General features: G+C 44.0%; 1 protein-coding gene across 2 annotated transcripts in view; it reads left to right on the forward strand.

Annotated features, from left to right (window-relative positions):
- UBE2K (ubiquitin conjugating enzyme E2 K) overlaps positions 1-18,315 on the forward strand; it is a 54,284-nt gene that overhangs the window by 13,582 nt on the left and 22,387 nt on the right. For both annotated transcript variants that reach the window (XM_056556961.1, XM_056556967.1), the window contains exon 2: positions 1,835-1,928. In XM_056556961.1, the coding sequence (XP_056412936.1) occupies positions 1,835-1,928 (94 nt within the window). The remainder of the gene's footprint in view (positions 1-1,834; positions 1,929-18,315) is intronic.

Below are 18,315 nucleotides of genomic sequence, written 5' to 3' on the forward strand. Positions count from 1 at the left end.
GCCAGTAGTAAAACATCATGGAGTTACATTCATATTTAAGTGCTAACAGACATACACGAACTTAGAAGAGAAACACTAAGCATGACGCATTTTGAGTCACATGACTCTTCATGCTACGTCACAAGGAGGAATCGTATGGTATGTTTGCTTATATATCTGCATACTTGTGAGATGTAACCTGTGTCTTCTCCTTGTGAGCTTAGATTTGCTTAAGACTTGATAAAGGGAGGAATCCCGAAAGCTTCTCTACAAAATTCTGTTAGTCCAATAAAAAAGGTATTACAAGATACTGCAACATTTTATGATTTGCATCTATATACTGTAAATATATATAAAATAACTGATTCCCAGGAGAGGCAATAATAAGGGAGGAAACATCCTCATAGTTAACACTATGCCTCCCAAGAGAACACTTATACCTCTAACCCACCAAGCCCCCTTTAAAAGGAGTACTCCGGTGCTCCAAGGTTCTGAACATTTTGTTCCGGAGGCCGTGATTGTGACTTCACGTCCACGCCCCTCATGACGTCACATTACACCATGCCCCCTCCATACATGTATATAGGACACGTCCCCTCCCATAGACTTGAATGGAGGGGGCATAGTGTGACATCACAAAGGGAGTGTCTGTGACATCACGACCACTGGCACAGGAACCCGACATTTGTTTAGAACGCGGGGTTCTGCAGGAGATTGCGGGGGGCCCCAGCAGCAGGACCCCCATGATCAGTCATGTTATCCCCTATCCTTTGAATAGGGTATAAGATGTCTAGCAGCGGAGTAACCCTTTAAAGGGGTACTACCGTGCTGACAACTTATCCCCTATCTAAAGGATAGGGGATAAGTTGCCTGATCGCACAGGGTCCCGCCGCTGGGGACCCCCGCGATCTCGCACGCAGCACCTCGCTCTCATCAGGCCCCGGAGCAATGTTCGCTCCGGGTCTGATGACTGCCGATCACAGGGCAGGAGTATCATGACGTCACAGCTCCGCCCCCATGTGACGTCACACTCCGCCCCTCAATGTAAGTCTATGGCAGGGGGCGAGACAGCTGTCTCGCCCCCTGCCATAGACTTGCATTGAGGGGCGGAGTGTGACAACACACGGGTGCGGAGCTGTGACGTCACGATCACCGGCCCCGTCATCAGACCCGGAGCGGATGTTCGCTCTGGGGCCTGATGAGAGCGAGGTGCTGCGTGCGAGATCAGGCAACTTATCCCCTATCCTTTAGATGGGGGATAAGTTGTCAGCACGGTAGTACCCCTTTAATGACTTACACAAATGGATACAAGAAAGCAGAAAGTACATTCGGTACATTATTCAGTAATAACCTTAGATATACCATGTGATTCCTCCTTGTGGCACAGTTTCTGACAATGTCTTGTAACTCGAAACGCGTCATGCTTAGCATTTCTCTGCTCTACAGTTCGAGTATGTCCATTTATCAATTGTATTTGATTTTAACAGCAACATTTAATAAATTTGAAGACAATTTTTATTATATACATACTACTGCTGGCTACCTACTTGCTTTTCTTATCTACAATGTATATTCTGTATAATTGAGCACATGTAAGTACTGATCTGATCTTATCTAACTGTTGCAGAACTACAACTCCCATCATGCCCTGACAGCCGAAGGCTGTCAGGGCATGATGGGAGTTGTAGTTCTGCAACAGCTGGAAAAGCTCAGGTTGGGGAACATCTGTCTGTAGCCTAAAAGAATATTTTTTTTTTTCTGTGATGTCCAAGTCTGTGTATTACTTATGTGGATTTGTAATGTTCTACTAAAGTTCTGGTTGCTTATACTGCTTTTTTTTTCTCTCTTTTTAAAGACTAGCAAAAACCAAATCAAAGTAGACCTAGTAGACGAGAATTTCTCTGAGCTGAGAGGCGAAATTGCCGGTCCCCCAGACACACCGTATGAAGGTAAGTTAGTCTAGGTGAATATGTCCTCGCTATTTTATGATTAATGACACAGGTGAAAGGAACAACCTTGGAAGGAATGAATCTCTGTGGAGAAATACCTTTAAAGGGTTATCCAGGAAAAAACTTATTTTTATATATATATTTTTATATATATCTCAACTGGCTCCAAAAAGTTAGACAGATGTGTAAATAACTTATATTAATTAACCCCTTAAAGACGCAGGACGCATATTTACGTCCTGCGCCGGCTCCCGCGATATGAAGCGGGATCGCGCCGCGATCCCGCATCATATCGCGTGGGTCCCGGCGCTAATCAACGGCCGGGACCCGCGGCTAATACCACACATCGCCGATCGCGGCGATGTGCGGTATTAACCCTTTAGAAGCGGCGGTCAAAGCTGACCGCCGCTTCTAAAGTGAAACTGAAAGTATCCCGGCTGCTCAGTCAGGCTGTTCGGGACCGCCGCGGTGAAATCGCCTACCTGCCTCCTCGGTGTCCGATCGACGAATGACTGCTCCGTGCCTGAGATCCAGGCAGGAGCAGTCAAGCGTCGATAATGCTGATCACAGGCGTGTTAATACACGCCTGTGATCAGGATGAAAGATCAGTGTGTGGAGTGTTATAGGTCCCTATGGGACCTATAACACTGCAAAAAAAAGTAAAAAAAAAGTGTTAATAAAGGTCATTTAACCCCTTCCCTAATAAAAGTTTGAATCACCCCCCTTTTCCCATAAGAAAAATAAAACAGTGTAAAAAAAAATAAAAATAAACATATGTGGTATCGCCGCGTGCGTAAATGTCCGAACTATAAAAAATATATCATTAATTAAGCCGTACGGTCAATGGCGTACGCGCAAAAAAATTCCAAAGTCCAAAAAAGCGTATTTTGGTAACTTTTTATAAGATTAAAAAATGAATAAAAAGTGATCAAAAAGTCAGATCAAAACAAAAATCATACCAATAAAAACTTCAGATCACGGCGCAAAAAATGAGTCCTCATACCACCCCATACGTGGAAAAATAAAAAAGTTATAGGGGTCAGAAGATGACATTTTTAAACGTATAAATTTTCCTGCATGTAGTTATGATTTTTTCCAGAAGTGCGACAAAATCAAACCTATATAAGTAGGGTATAATTTTAACCGTATGGACCTACAGAATAATGATAAGGTGTAATTTTTACCGAAATATGCACTGCGTAGAAACGGAAGCCCCCAAAAGTTACAAAATGGCGTTTTTTTTTTTATTTTGTCGCACAATGATTTTTTTTTCCGTTTCGCCGTGCATTTTTGGGTAAAATGACTAATGTCACTGCAAAGTAGAATTGGCGACGCAAAAAATAAGCCATAATATGGATTTTTAGGTGGAAAATTGAAAGGGTTATGATTTTTTAAAGGTAAGGAGGAAAAAACGAAAGTGCAAAAACGGAAAAACCCTGAGTCCTTAAGGGGTTAATCTTAATCCTTTCAGTACTTATGAGCTGCTGAAGTGTAGTTGTTTTTTTCCCCCCCCTAAGTGCTCTCTGATGACACCTGTCTCGGGAACTGTCCAGAGTAGAAGCAAATCCCCATAGCAAACCTCTTCTACTCTGTGCAGTTCCCGAGACGAGCAGAGATGTCAGCAGAGAGCACTGTTGCCAGACAGAAAACAACTTCACTTCAGCAGCTGATAACTATTGGAAGGATTAAGAAATTTTTATAGAAGTAATTTACAAATCTGTTTAACTTTCTGGAGCCAGTTGATAAAAAAATAAATAAAAAATAAAATAAAAATTTTTTTAAATTTTTTTTCTAGAATACCCCTTTGAGGTTCACAATTTATCCATCTCAGCTATATAGTCTGTGTGGAATCCACATGAATATTCCGCACGGACGTTCCTCAGCAGAGTCCAATTAATGTCAGTGGGATTCTGCTTCACTGTTTACACAACAGAACGTCTCTGGTAAGGAAATTCTGTCCTTGTGGACTCCGCAGAAAGAATAGACTTTTTAATAGAATTTTTTTTTTCCGCCGAGACCACGAGGAAATGAGATGGCACATTTCCGATCGGTCCTAGTGCCCCGCCAGTTAGTCATATGTGCGGAATGTCGGCATCTGTTTTTCGTGCAGACATTCCGCCCGTTTTTCAGCCGTGTAAACCTTACTTGTACTACACATATATGTAGGTGCTTCTCTCTTTCATTTGGGAGTCAACTTATTTTCAGTTTAACCCCCATGAACACTCATTGCTTACAAACCTATAGGATTGAAAAAGGCAAAGCTATAAAACTCCTCCAGACCGACTCCAGCAGAGTGCGAATGTCTAAGTCAGTGCTGTTCACTCCGCAGGACTGAGGCTGTGATACGGGTTCATTCATATTCATTGAAAACAGAGCCGTAGTCATCACTTAGAGATAGAATCGCTGTTAATGTTGTATAAGGTGTGCAGCTCGTATGGACGCCACAGTAAATAAAGCAGGGATGGAATGACAAGCACGGGGGTGCCACGCCTGATACGCTGTGATACATGTGATCTTGTCCTACACGGCCAGTGGATAAATGGCTGTTGTCCTCCTAAGATTTATTAGGTAAAGTTCATTATAATCCAATTTACTTTTCCTTCTACTGCAGATGGAAAGTACCTGTCATTTAACTACATAGGAGCTGACAATTCTAGCATTAGCCATTTATGGAGATATAAAAATATAAGTATATTATTAACGTCACTGCTGCATAAAAAAGGGGAATAAGCCTCATGTTTCAGTGGTTTTCCCCTAGCTCTTCCTTTAGGGTGTGCTCCTAAGGAGGGACATAGTTCTTCAGCTGGTAAAGGCGATTATCTAAGTGGTGACCTCTTTTATTTCCAGTATTCCTGTATAAATGCATGATTCATCTAGTTATGAGCTGTTCTCTTTGTGGAGCGATCTGATGTCATCCTATTGTTTTCTTCTTATGCTGCACTGCTGTAGCCCGTGACTATGCATCGGTAACATTTATATTACCTGACTAGTCTTGTGTAGATTCCCCTTATGCCATCCTAACCCCTGTCCTGACCTGTCTAGGTGTTGACTCCTTAAGACCTCTGAAGGTATTCCGTGGTATCTGGCACCAAGATGGCAGCAGCCGATCCTTTAAGCCAGCAGTGTCCAAACTGCGGGCCTACAGATGTTGCAAAAATACAACTCCCAGCATGCTGGGAGTTGTAGTTTTGCAACATCTGGAGGCCCACAGTTTGGACACAACTGCTTTAAGCCCTGTAAGTTGTGAGGCGCGGCTCAGTCAGATCTCAGTCTGGGGAATTTGGAGGCTTAGCCAACACCTTGAACTTGTGTTCCTTAACCAGTTATGGACTCTGCGTACAGTTATGCCATGACGCTCTGGTACTTAAGGATCGGGCAAATGCCCAGGAAGCCCCCCGCCCCCTCATGTCTGCGATCGCCGCAAATCGACGGTAAATTCACACCGGTGATCTGTGGCGATTCCGGGTCATAAGGGTCTGCGGTGACCCGGAAAATAAGCGGGATCAGGGTTGTCCAAGACACCGACGATCCCCCCCGAAGGGATAGGAGTGAGGTGGCAGGGGTGCCACCCCTCCTATCCCTGCTATTGGTTGTTCACAAGAGACGACCAATAGCAGATCGGGGGGAGGGGGGTGGGTTTAACTTTCGGTTTCCTTTCCCCATTCTCCCCACCCACAGTAGGGGGCGGTGATCGGTGGCAGAAGAGGACGGCGATGCAGCTCCCTGGATCCTACGGAAGCCGGGGAGTTGCCTAGCAACATCTGGAGGGCTCCAGTTTGAGACCACTATACAGTGGTATCTAAACTGTAGCCCTCCAGATGTTGCAAAACTACAACTCCCAGCATGCCCAGAGAGGTGTTAGCTGTTTGGGCATGCTGAGATTTGTAGTTTTGCAACAGCTGGAGGGCTACAGTTTGGAGATCACTGTGCAGTGATCTCTAAACTCTGGCCTTCTAGATCTTGCAAAACAACAACTCCTAGCATGCCCACACAGCAGTTTGCTGTCTGGGCATGCTGGAAGTTGTAGTTTTGCAACATATGGAGGGCCACAGTTTGGAGATCACTGTGCAGTGGGCTCTAAAATGTAGCCCTCCAGATGTTGCAAAACTGCAAATCCCAGCATGCCCAAACAGCTGTCTCGGCATGCTGGGAGTTGTAGTTGTGTACCTCCAGCTGTTGCATAACCACATCTCCAGCATGCCATCCGGCGATCAATACATGCTGGGAGTTGTAGTTTTGGAACAGCTGGAGCCACACTGGTTGGAAAACCTTCAGTTAGGTTCTGTTACCTAACTCAGTATTTTCCAACCAAACTGAAGGTTTTCCAACCAGTGTGCCTCCAGCTGTTTCAAAAGTACAACTCCCAGCATGCATGGTCTGTCAGTACATGCTGAGATTTTTAGTTTCGAAACAGCTGGAGGTTTGTCTCCCCCCCAGTTTAAATTTTTTTTTTCTTTTTACACTAACATGCTGGTGTTGCCCCCCCAAAATTTGTAACTCAATTTCTCCTGAGTACGAAAATACCCCATATGTGGCCGTAAAATGCTCTGCGGGCGCACAACAAGGCTCAGGAGTGAGAGCACATTATGTACATTTGAGGCATAAATTGGTGATTTGCACAGGGGTGGCTGATTTTACAGTGGTTCTGACATAAACACAAAATAATAAATGCCCACGTGTGACCACGTGATTTTGGAAACTACACCCCTCACTGAATGTGACAAGGGGTATAGTGAGCCTTTAAGGGGTTATCCAGGAAAAAACTTTTTTTATATATCAACTGGCTCCAGAAAGTTAAACAGATATGTAAATTACTTCTATTAAAAAAAAATCGTAACTTCAGAAGCTCATAAGTACTGAAAGGATTAAGATTTTTTCATAGAAGTAATCTACAAATCTTTTTAACTTTCTGGAGCCAGTTGATATATATAAAAAAAAGTTTTTTTCCTGGAATACCCCTTTAACCCCTTAAAAGGAAAGTGTCACATATTTTTTTTATTATTTTATTGGAATTTAAATACCTAGTTAATGGTATCTACATTTTTTTTATTTTTTTGTTAGTTTTTGGAATATTTTAATGTAAAACAGTTTTATGGGGGCTGCCATTACCAGAGCACGTGAGCTGACGTCACTTCACAACACCAGCACACTTGCTCTACGGCAGTGAGGAGTGGAGGAGCATGCAGGAGCAGGCAGTGAGGAGCTGGCAGTGTGTCATCTACAGAACATCCATAACAGTGTCCTCTACAGATCTCCCCCCCCCCCCCCCCATAACAGTGTGTCACCTAAAAATCCCCCATAACAGTGTCACTTACAGATCCACTTACAGACAGTGTGTCGCCTACAGATCCCCCATAACAGTGTGCCATAACAGTATGGATATGGTGGCATTGCTTGTATGCACTATATGGAGGCATTGTGCATGCACTATATGGAGGCATTGTGCATGCACTATATGGAGGCATTGTGTATGCACTATATGGAGGCATTGTGTATGCACTATATGGAGGCATTGTGTATGCACTATATGGAGGCATTGTGTATGCACTATATGGAGGCATTGTGTATGCACTATATGGAGGCATTGTGTATGCACTATATGGAGGCATTGTGTATGCACTATATGGAGGCATTGTGTATGCACTATATGGAGGCATTGTGTATGCACTATATGGAGGCATTGTGTATGCACTATATGGAGGCATTGTGTATGCACTATATGGAGGCATTGTGTATGCACTATATGGAGGCATTGTGTATGCACTATGGAGGCATTGTGTATGCACTATATGGAGGCATTGTGTATGCACTATATGGAGGCATTGTGTATGCACTATATGGAGGCATTGTGTATGCACTATATGGAGGCATTGTGTATGCACTATATGGAGGCATTGTGTATGCACTATATGGAGGCATTGTGTATGCACTATATGGAGGCATTGTGTATGCACTATATGGAGGCATTGTGTATGCACTAGATGGAGGCATTGTGTATGCACTAGATGGAGGCATTGTGTATGCACTAGATGGAGGCATTGTGTATGCACTAGATGGAGGCATTGTGTATGCACTAGATGGAGGCATTGTGTATGCACTAGATGGAGGCATTGTGTATGCACTAGATGGAGGCATTGTGTATGCACTAGATGGAGGCATTGTGTATGCACTAGATGGAGGCATTGTGTATGCACTAGATGGAGGCATTGTGTATGCACTAGATGGAGGCATTGTGTATGCACTAGATGGAGGCATTGTGTATGCACTAGATGGAGGCATTGTGTATGCACTAGATGGAGGCATTGTGTATGCACTAGATGGAGGCATTGTGTATGCACTAGATGGAGGCATTGTGTATGCACTATATGGAGGCATTGTGTATGCACTATATGGAGGCATTGTGTATGCACTATATGGAGGCATTGTGTATGCACTATATGGAGGCATTGTGTATGCACTATATGGAGGCATTGTGTATGCACTATATGGAGGCATTGTGTATGCACTATATGGAGGCATTGTGTATGCACTATATGGAGGCATTGTGTATGCACTATATGGAGGCATTGTGTATGCACTATATGGAGGCATTGTGTATGCACTATATGGAGGCATTGTGTATGCACTATATGGAGGCATTGTGTATGCACTATATGGAGGCATTGTGTATGCACTATATGGAGGCATTGTGTATGCACTATATGGAGGCATTGTGTATGCACTATATGGAGGCATTGTGTATGCACTATATGGAGGCATTGTGTATGCACTATATGGAGGCATTGTGTATGCACTATATGGAGGCATTGTGTATGCACTATATGGAGGCATTGTGTATGCACTATATGGAGGCATTGTGTATGCACTATATGGAGGCATTGTGTATGCACTATATGGAGGCATTGTGTATGCACTATATGGAGGCATTGTGTATGCACTATATGGAGGCATTGTGTATGCACTATATGGAGGCATTGTGTATGCACTATATGGAGGCATTGTGTATGCACTATATGGAGGCATTGTGTATGCACTATATGGAGGCATTGTGTATGCACTATATGGAGGCATTGTGTATGCACTATATGGAGGCATTGTGTATGCACTATATGGAGGCATTGTGTATGCACTATATGGAGGCATTGTGTATGCACTATATGGAGGCATTGTGTATGCACTATATGGAGGCATTGTGTATGCACTATATGGAGGCATTGTGTATGCACTATATGGAGGCATTGTGTATGCACTATATGGAGGCATTGTGTATGCACTATATGGAGGCATTGTGTATGCACTATATGGAGGCATTGTGTATGCACTATATGGAGGCATTGTGTATGCACTATATGGAGGCATTGTGTATGCACTATATGGAGGCATTGTGTATGCACTATATGGAGGCATTGTGTATGCACTATATGGAGGCATTGTGTATGCACTATATGGAGGCATTGTGTATGCACTATATGGAGGCATTGTGTATGCACTATATGGAGGCATTGTGTATGCACTATATGGAGGCATTGTGTATGCACTATATGGAGGCATTGTGTATGCACTATATGGAGGCATTGTGTATGCACTATATGGAGGCATTGTGTATGCACTATATGGAGGCATTGTGTATGCACTATATGGAGGCATTGTGTATGCACTATATGGAGGCATTGTGTATGCACTATATGGAGGCATTGTGTATGCACTATATGGAGGCATTGTGTATGCACTATATGGAGGCATTGTGTATGCACTATATGGAGGCATTGTGTATGCACTATATGGAGGCTATGTGTATGCACTATATGGAGGCTATGTGTATGCACTATATGGAGGCTATGTGTATGCACTATATGGAGGCTATGTGTATGCACTATATGGAGGCTATGTGTATGCACTATATGGAGGCTATGTGTATGCACTATATGGAGGCTATGTGTATGCACTATATGGAGGCTATGTGTATGCACTATATGGAGGCTATGTGTATGCACTATATGGAGGCTATGTGTATGCACTATATGGAGGCTATGTGTATGCACTATATGGAGGCTATGTGTATGCACTATATGGAGGCTATGTGTATGCACTATATGGAGGCTATGTGTATGCACTATATGGAGGCTATGTGTATGCACTATATGGAGGCTATGTGTATGCACTATATGGAGGCTATGTGTATGCACTATATGGAGGCTATGTGTATGCACTATATGGAGGCTATGTGTATGCACTATATGGAGGCTATGTGTATGCACTATATGGAGGCTATGTGTATGCACTATATGGAGGCTATGTGTATGCACTATATGGAGGCTATGTGTATGCACTATATGGAGGCTATGTGTATGCACTATATGGAGGCTATGTGTATGCACTATATGGAGGCTATGTGTATGCACTATATGGAGGCTATGTGTATGCACTATATGGAGGCTATGTGTATGCACTATATGGAGGCTATGTGTATGCACTATATGGAGGCTATGTGTATGCACTATATGGAGGCTATGTGTATGCACTATATGGAGGCTATGTGTATGCACTATATGGAGGCTATGTGTATGCACTATATGGAGGCTATGTGTATGCACTATATGGAGGCTATGTGTATGCACTATATGGAGGCTATGTGTATGCACTATATGGAGGCTATGTGTATGCACTATATGGAGGCTATGTGTATGCACTATATGGAGGCTATGTGTATGCACTATATGGAGGCTATGTGTATGCACTATATGGAGGCTATGTGTATGCACTATATGGAGGCTATGTGTATGCACTATATGGAGGCTATGTGTATGCACTATATGGAGGCTATGTGTATGCACTATATGGAGGCTATGTGTATGCACTATATGGAGGCTATGTGTATGCACTATATGGAGGCTATGTGTATGCACTATATGGAGGCTATGTGTATGCACTATATGGAGGCTATGTGTATGCACTATATGGAGGCTATGTGTATGCACTATATGGAGGCTATGTGTATGCACTATATGGAGGCTATGTGTATGCACTATATGGAGGCTATGTGTATGCACTATATGGAGGCTATGTGTATGCACTATATGGAGGCTATGTGTATGCACTATATGGAGGCTATGTGTATGCACTATATGGAGGCTATGTGTATGCACTATATGGAGGCTATGTGTATGCACTATATGGAGGCTATGTGTATGCACTATATGGAGGCTATGTGTATGCACTATATGGAGGCTATGTGTATGCACTATATGGAGGCTATGTGTATGCACTATATGGAGGCTATGTGTATGCACTATATGGAGGCTATGTGTATGCACTATATGGAGGCTATGTGTATGCACTATATGGAGGCTATGTGTATGCACTATATGGAGGCTATGTGTATGCACTATATGGAGGCTATGTGTATGCACTATATGGAGGCTATGTGTATGCACTATATGGAGGCTATGTGTATGCACTATATGGAGGCTATGTGTATGCACTATATGGAGGCTATGTGTATGCACTATATGGAGGCTATGTGTATGCACTATATGGAGGCTATGTGTATGCACTATATGGAGGCTATGTGTATGCACTATATGGAGGCTATGTGTATGCACTATATGGAGGCTATGTGTATGCACTATATGGAGGCTATGTGTATGCACTATATGGAGGCTATGTGTATGCACTATATGGAGGCTATGTGTATGCACTATATGGAGGCTATGTGTATGCACTATATGGAGGCTATGTGTATGCACTATATGGAGGCTATGTGTATGCACTATATGGAGGCTATGTGTATGCACTATATGGAGGCTATGTGTATGCACTATATGGAGGCTATGTGTATGCACTATATGGAGGCTATGTGTATGCACTATATGGAGGCTATGTGTATGCACTATATGGAGGCTATGTGTATGCACTATATGGAGGCTATGTGTATGCACTATATGGAGGCTATGTGTATGCACTATATGGAGGCTATGTGTATGCACTATATGGAGGCTATGTGTATGCACTATATGGAGGCTATGTGTATGCACTATATGGAGGCTATGTGTATGCACTATATGGAGGCTATGTGTATGCACTATATGGAGGCTATGTGTATGCACTATATGGAGGCTATGTGTATGCACTATATGGAGGCTATGTGTATGCACTATATGGAGGCTATGTGTATGCACTATATGGAGGCTATGTGTATGCACTATGGGGGAGATTCATTAAAACCTGTCCAGAGGAAAAGTTACTGAGTTGCCCATAGCAACCAATCAGATTGCTTCTTTCATTTTTAACCAGGCCTTTGCAAAATGAAAGAAGTGATCTGATTGGTTGCTATGGGCAACTCAGTAAGCTTGGTAAAAAATCCCCAAATTTCATGAAAATGTTGAAAATTTGGCATTTTTCTAACTTTGAAACTCTCTGCTTGTAAAGAAAATGAATATTCCTAATAAATTATATATTGATTCACATATACAATATGTCTTCTTTATGTTTCCATCATAAAGTTGACAAGTTTTTACTTTTGGAAAACATCAGAGGGCTTCAAAGTTCAGCAGCAATTTTCCAATTTTTCACAAAATTTTCAAAATCTGAATTTTTCTGGGACCAGTTCAGTTTTGAAGTGGATTTGAGGGGTCTTCATATTAGAAATACCCCACAAGTGACCCCATTATAAAAACTGCACCCCCCAAAGTATTCAAAATGACATTCAGTAAGTGTGTTAACCCTTTTGGTGTTTCACAGGCAGCTGACTAGGGCTCTGTACACCAGGTTGTATTATGTATTTGCTACCATGCCTATATATATGGCTTTTCCTATATGCAGCAATTTATATGCAGTATAGGTTCTGTTATTTTTTGCACTTTTCACCATTATTTATTGCATTTACCTACCTTTGGTAACTCAGAGGGAAAGTGGTGTTATTAATGTGTATGACTATTGCACCTTACCATACTATGCTTATGAGCCTCCAATACAGGAGTCTATTTATGCACTTTATTTGTACCTACCTCCCTGGTGTCCCTCCATTATGATTAGTATTTGATCTCACAACTGTAATACTTATTCCTGACCCTAGTCACCGGCTATTGGTTCTTGTCCACTGGGCTACTATTTCTGGATTGTCTTTCAACATGCTTTTAATTGTTCTTATGATTCCTTTTTGTATTGTATGTGATCTTGTTATAATAAAATTTTATCCGAATAAACGCATTTGTTCTCTTGGGTTTTTGTTCCATTTTTTACACGCATGTTCTTGTAGACCCAGTTTTTCGAATTTCACAAGGGGTAAAAGGAGAAAAAGCCCCCCCAAAATTTGTAACCCAATTTCTCGCGAGTAAGGAAATATCTCATGTGTATGTCAAGTGTTCGGCGGGCACAGTAGAGGGCTCAGAAGGGTAGTAGCAACAATGGGATTTTGGAGAGTGAATTTTGCTGAAATGGTTTTTGGGGGGGCATGTCGCTTTTATGAAGCCCCTATGGTGCCAGAACAGCAAAAAACACACATGGCATACTATTTTGGAAACTACACCCCTCAAGGAACGTAACAAGGGGGGTACAGTGAGCCTTAACACCCCACAGGTGCTTGACAAATTTCCGCTAATGTTGGACATGAAAATGAAAAATTAGATTTTTTTATTCACTGAAATGCTGGTTTTACCCCAAATTTTTCATTTTCACAAGGGGTAATTGGAGAAATGCCCTCCCAAAATTTGTAACCCCATTTCTTCTGAGTATGGAAATAACCCATATGGATGTAAAGTGTTCTGCGGGCGAACTACAATGCTCAGAAAAGGAGCGCCATTGAGCTTAAGGCGAGAGAATTTGTTTGGAATGGAAGTCATGGGCCATGTGTGTTTACAAAGCCCCCCCGTGGTGTCAGAACAGTGGAACCCCCCCCACATGTGACCCTATTTTGGAAACTACACCCCTCACAGAATTTAATAAGGGGTGCAGTGAACATTTACACCCCACTGGCGTTTGACAGATCTTTGGAATAGTGGGCTGTGCAAATTAAAAATTTTACTTTTAATTTTCACAGACCACTGTTTCAAAAATCTGTCAGACACCTGTAAGGTGTAAATGCTCACTGCACCCCTTATTACAATACGTGAGGGGTGTAGTTTCCAAAATGGGGTCACGTGGGGGGCGGGGAGGTCCACTTCTCTGGCACTATGGGGGCTTTGTAAACACACATGGCCTTCAATTTCGGACACATTCTCTCTACAGAAGCCCAATGGCGCTCCTTCTCTTCTGAGCATTGTAGTTCGCCCGCAGAGCACTTTACATCCACATATGGGGTATGTTCTTACTCAGAAGAAATGGGGCTACACATTTTGGGGGGCTTTTTTCCTATTCTCCCTTGTGAAAATTAAAAATGTAGGGTAACGTCAGCATTTTAGCGAAGTTTTTTTTTTTTCATTTTCACATCCAACTTTAACGGAAATTTGTCAAACACCTGTGGGGTGAAAGGGCTCCTATACCCCTTGTTACATTCCGTAAGGGGTGTAGTTTCCAAAATGGGGTCACATCTGGGTATGTATTGTTTTGCGTTTATGTCAGAACCGCTGTAAAATCAGCCACCCCTGAGCAAATCGCCAATTTAGACCTCAAATGTACATGGCAGGCTCTCACTTCTGAGCCTTGTTGTGCGCTCGCAGAGCACTTAACGCCCACATATGGGGTAGTTCTGAGTAATTGTTACAAATTTTGGGGGTCTTTTTTTTTTCCTTTTACCGCTTGTGAAAATTAAATTATTTTTTTACACTAACATGCTGGTGTAGACCCCAACTTTTCCTTTTCATAAGAGGTAAAAGGAGAAAAAGCCCCCCAAATTTGTAACGCAATTTCTCCCGAGTACGGAGATACCCCATACGTGGCCCTAAACTCTTTCCTTGAAATATGACAGGGCTCCGAAGTGAGAGAGCGCCATGCGCATTTGAGGACTAAATAGGATATTTGAATCCGCCACAAAAATACCCTAAGGCAGTGTTTCCCAAACAGGGTGTCTCCAGCTGTTGCAAAACTCCCAGCATGCCTTGACAGTCAGTGGCTGTCGGCAATACTGTGAGTTGTTGTTTTTCAACAGCTGGAGGCTCCGTTTTGGAAACACTGCCGTACAATACGTTTTATTTTTTTTTTTTTTTAGTGGGGGGGGGGGGGGGGACTAGGGGTATGTGTATATGTAGTGTTTTACCCTTTATTATGTGCTAGTGTAGTGTTTTTTAGGATACTTTCACATGGGTGCAGGTTTACAATGAATTTCTCACTGGGAGTTTGAGCTGCGGCGGAAAATTTGCCGCATCTCAAACTTGCAGCAGAACTCGCTGTAAACAGCTGGAGGCACACTGGTTGCAAAACACTGAGTTTGGTTGTGAAACAGTTTGTTACCTATGTGTCTCCAGCTGTTGCAAAACCGCAACAATCCGCATGCATTGACAGCCGAAGGGCATGCTGGGAGTTGTAGTTTTGCAACAGCTGGAGGCAAACTGCTACAACTCTCAGAATGCCCTTTGGTAGTCTCTGCATGCTGGTAGTTGTAGTTTTGCAACAGCTGGCTGCACACTTTTTCATAGAAAAAAGTGCCTCAAGCCGTTGCAAAAGTACAACCCCCGGCATGCACAGACTACCAAAGGGCATGCTGGGAGTTGTATTTGGAACTCCAGCTGTTGCAAAACTCCCAGCATGCCCTTTGCCTGTGCATGCTGCGATTTGTTGCTAAGCAACAGCAGGAAGTGATCAGGCCTCACCTCCTGCTGTATCCTTCCGCTGGGACCGCCACCGTTGCTGCCGCCGATCCTGCTGCTCCTGTCGCCGCCATCGATCCCGAGGAGACCCCTGCCGGACCAGGGCAAGGTAGGAGGCCGACTCCGATCCCAGCCATCTTCACCGTCCCGATCGCCGCCCAGCAGGGTCGTGATTGATCGGTCGTTCCGACCAATCAATCACGTGATCGTGAAGCGCCACCTGTGCCACATCACTCCTGCTGGGTAAGGGTGAATGGGGCTCTCTCGGACAGCCCCATTCACCCTTTTTTTCCGGGTCACCAGAGACCCGATTGAGCCGGAAAAGCCACAAATCGTTGGTCTGAATTGACCGACGATTTGCGGCGATCGCTGACATGGGGGAGGGGGGGGTCCCCCCCAGGGGTTTGCATGGGGTGCCTGCTCATAGATATCAGCAGTCACCCCGGTCCGGTCCCCGCCCGGCGAGCGGCGGGGACCGGAATTCCCACGGGCGTATCCATACGCCCTCAGTCCATCAAGACTTTAAAACGAGGGCTTATGCATACGCCCGCCGTCCTTAAGGGGTTAATACCCCAGAGGTGTTTGACGAATTTTCATTAAAGTTGGATGGGAAAATGAGAAAAAAGAAAATGTTCACTAAAATGCTGGTTTTACCCTACATTTTTCATTTTCACAAGGAAAAATAGGAAAAAGAAGCCCCCCAAAATTTGTAACCCATATCCCATATGTGGATGGTATGAACATACCATATATGTGGATGTAAAGTGCTCTGGGGGCGAACTACAATTCTAAGAGAAGGAGCACCATTGGGCTTTTGAAGAGAAAGTTTGTCCGGAATTGAAGGCCACGTGTGTTTACAAAGCCTGCCAGAACAATGGACCCCCCCCCCCAACATGTGACCCCATTTTAGAAACTACACCCCATGTAATGTAATAAGGGGAACAGTGAGCATTAACGCCCCACAGGTGTCTGACAGATGTTTGGAAAAGTGGTTCCTGAAAATGAAAAATGTAATTTTTCATTTGCACAGCCCACTGTTCCAAAGATCTGTCAAACGCCAGTGGGGTGTAAATGCTCACTGCACCACTTATTAAATTCTGTGAGGGGTGTAGATTAGGTCCTGTGGAGACAGAGCAGGGGGAGGGGAGGAGTTGTGTACCGAGCTGTGGAGGTCCTCTTCCCCCCCCCCCCCCCTGCTTCTTGTGTAATGTAGAGCATGCGTCCTCCATCCTCCGGGAGGGGAGATAAGGGGACTCTGCGGTCAGCTGGGAGCCACCGCCCCCTACATACACCCTGAGCGCCGATGTGTGGTGCAGACTTTCTTCCGCTCCTGCGCCTCACACCGGCATTAAAGAAAAATACGGGGGAAGTCCGATACAGGGCTAAATCTATAAAAACAAAAAAAAATTCACCTGCCGGCGCCCAGAACTACTTTGTCCCGGGCGTCGGGCGATAGGATTTCCACATCCCTGAGCATCTATAGACTATTGACTATGGTGCCCAATGCTGCATGATAGTCATCTGTCTACAAAACATTAGCCTTAAATACTACCAAACGATACAGGACACAGTTGGCAATTTTCATTCCCATGTCTGGTGAAATGTTCTCTATTAAATATTATATAAACTGTCCATCCATCTATATTATGTGATATTCTATATCTGATAGAGTGCAGGTATAAACAACAATATGTGGGGCGGTATACCCAGCCCCTACATCGTCACTTAATCATAGATGGAATATAACATTATAATAAATGAATACAAAGGTCTCTGAATGTAAAGGGGTACTCCACCTTTAGACATCATATCTCTAATCTAAATTATAGGGGTATAATGTCAAATCGTGGGAATACCAGCCGCAGGGACCCCCAGGATCTCCGGCCTGGCACTCAAGTAATCTGCTGCACGGAGGGAATTCCGCTCCGTGCCATATTACAAGCGACCACAACCGTCACCCCCCTCCCGTAGACATTAAGAAAGGGGTAGCGATTAGGGATCGACCGATTATCGGTATGGCCGATATTATCGGCCGATAGTCACGATTTTGGGCATTATCGGTATTGGCAATTACCTTGCTGATAAGCCGATAATGCCCCGCATCGTCCCACCGCACTGCGACCGCCCCCCCCGACCCACCGCATCGCATGCATTTTTGCCCATACCGCTATATCGGTCGGGCCCCTCCCCCACCCTCTGAGTCGATAAATAAAAAATTAAACTTACCCGTAATGGGGGTGGTCCGGGTCATCCATCCTTCCTGTAGTGTCCGGCGGCATTCCGGGTGGAGGGTGAACTGGACGGGCTGTCCTTCTTCTCCGGGGGTGCTCTTCTCCACTCCGGGCAGTCTCCGGCCTAGTACGCTGCATAGACGCCGCTACGAGATATGATGAAACAAATGATACAATTTTCACATCCCTGATGACTGTATGTAGATGTATCGCCTGATGCCCAGCACATGCATCGCCGGGCAGGTGAATTCTTCAGGCATTTAGCCCTGCTTCGGGCAAGCAGGGCTAAATGCCTGAGGAATTCAGATATAACGGGGGAATCATTCTGCCCCCTTCACTAAACTCCTAGAGACTGCAACTGTATGCTGCAGCCTATAGCGAGCCGCGCAGGGCGTCAGCGTCACTCATCGCGTG

This window comes from Hyla sarda, chromosome 1 (genome assembly GCF_029499605.1).
Source record: "Hyla sarda isolate aHylSar1 chromosome 1, aHylSar1.hap1, whole genome shotgun sequence".
Classification (NCBI taxonomy): domain Eukaryota; kingdom Metazoa; phylum Chordata; class Amphibia; order Anura; family Hylidae; genus Hyla; species Hyla sarda.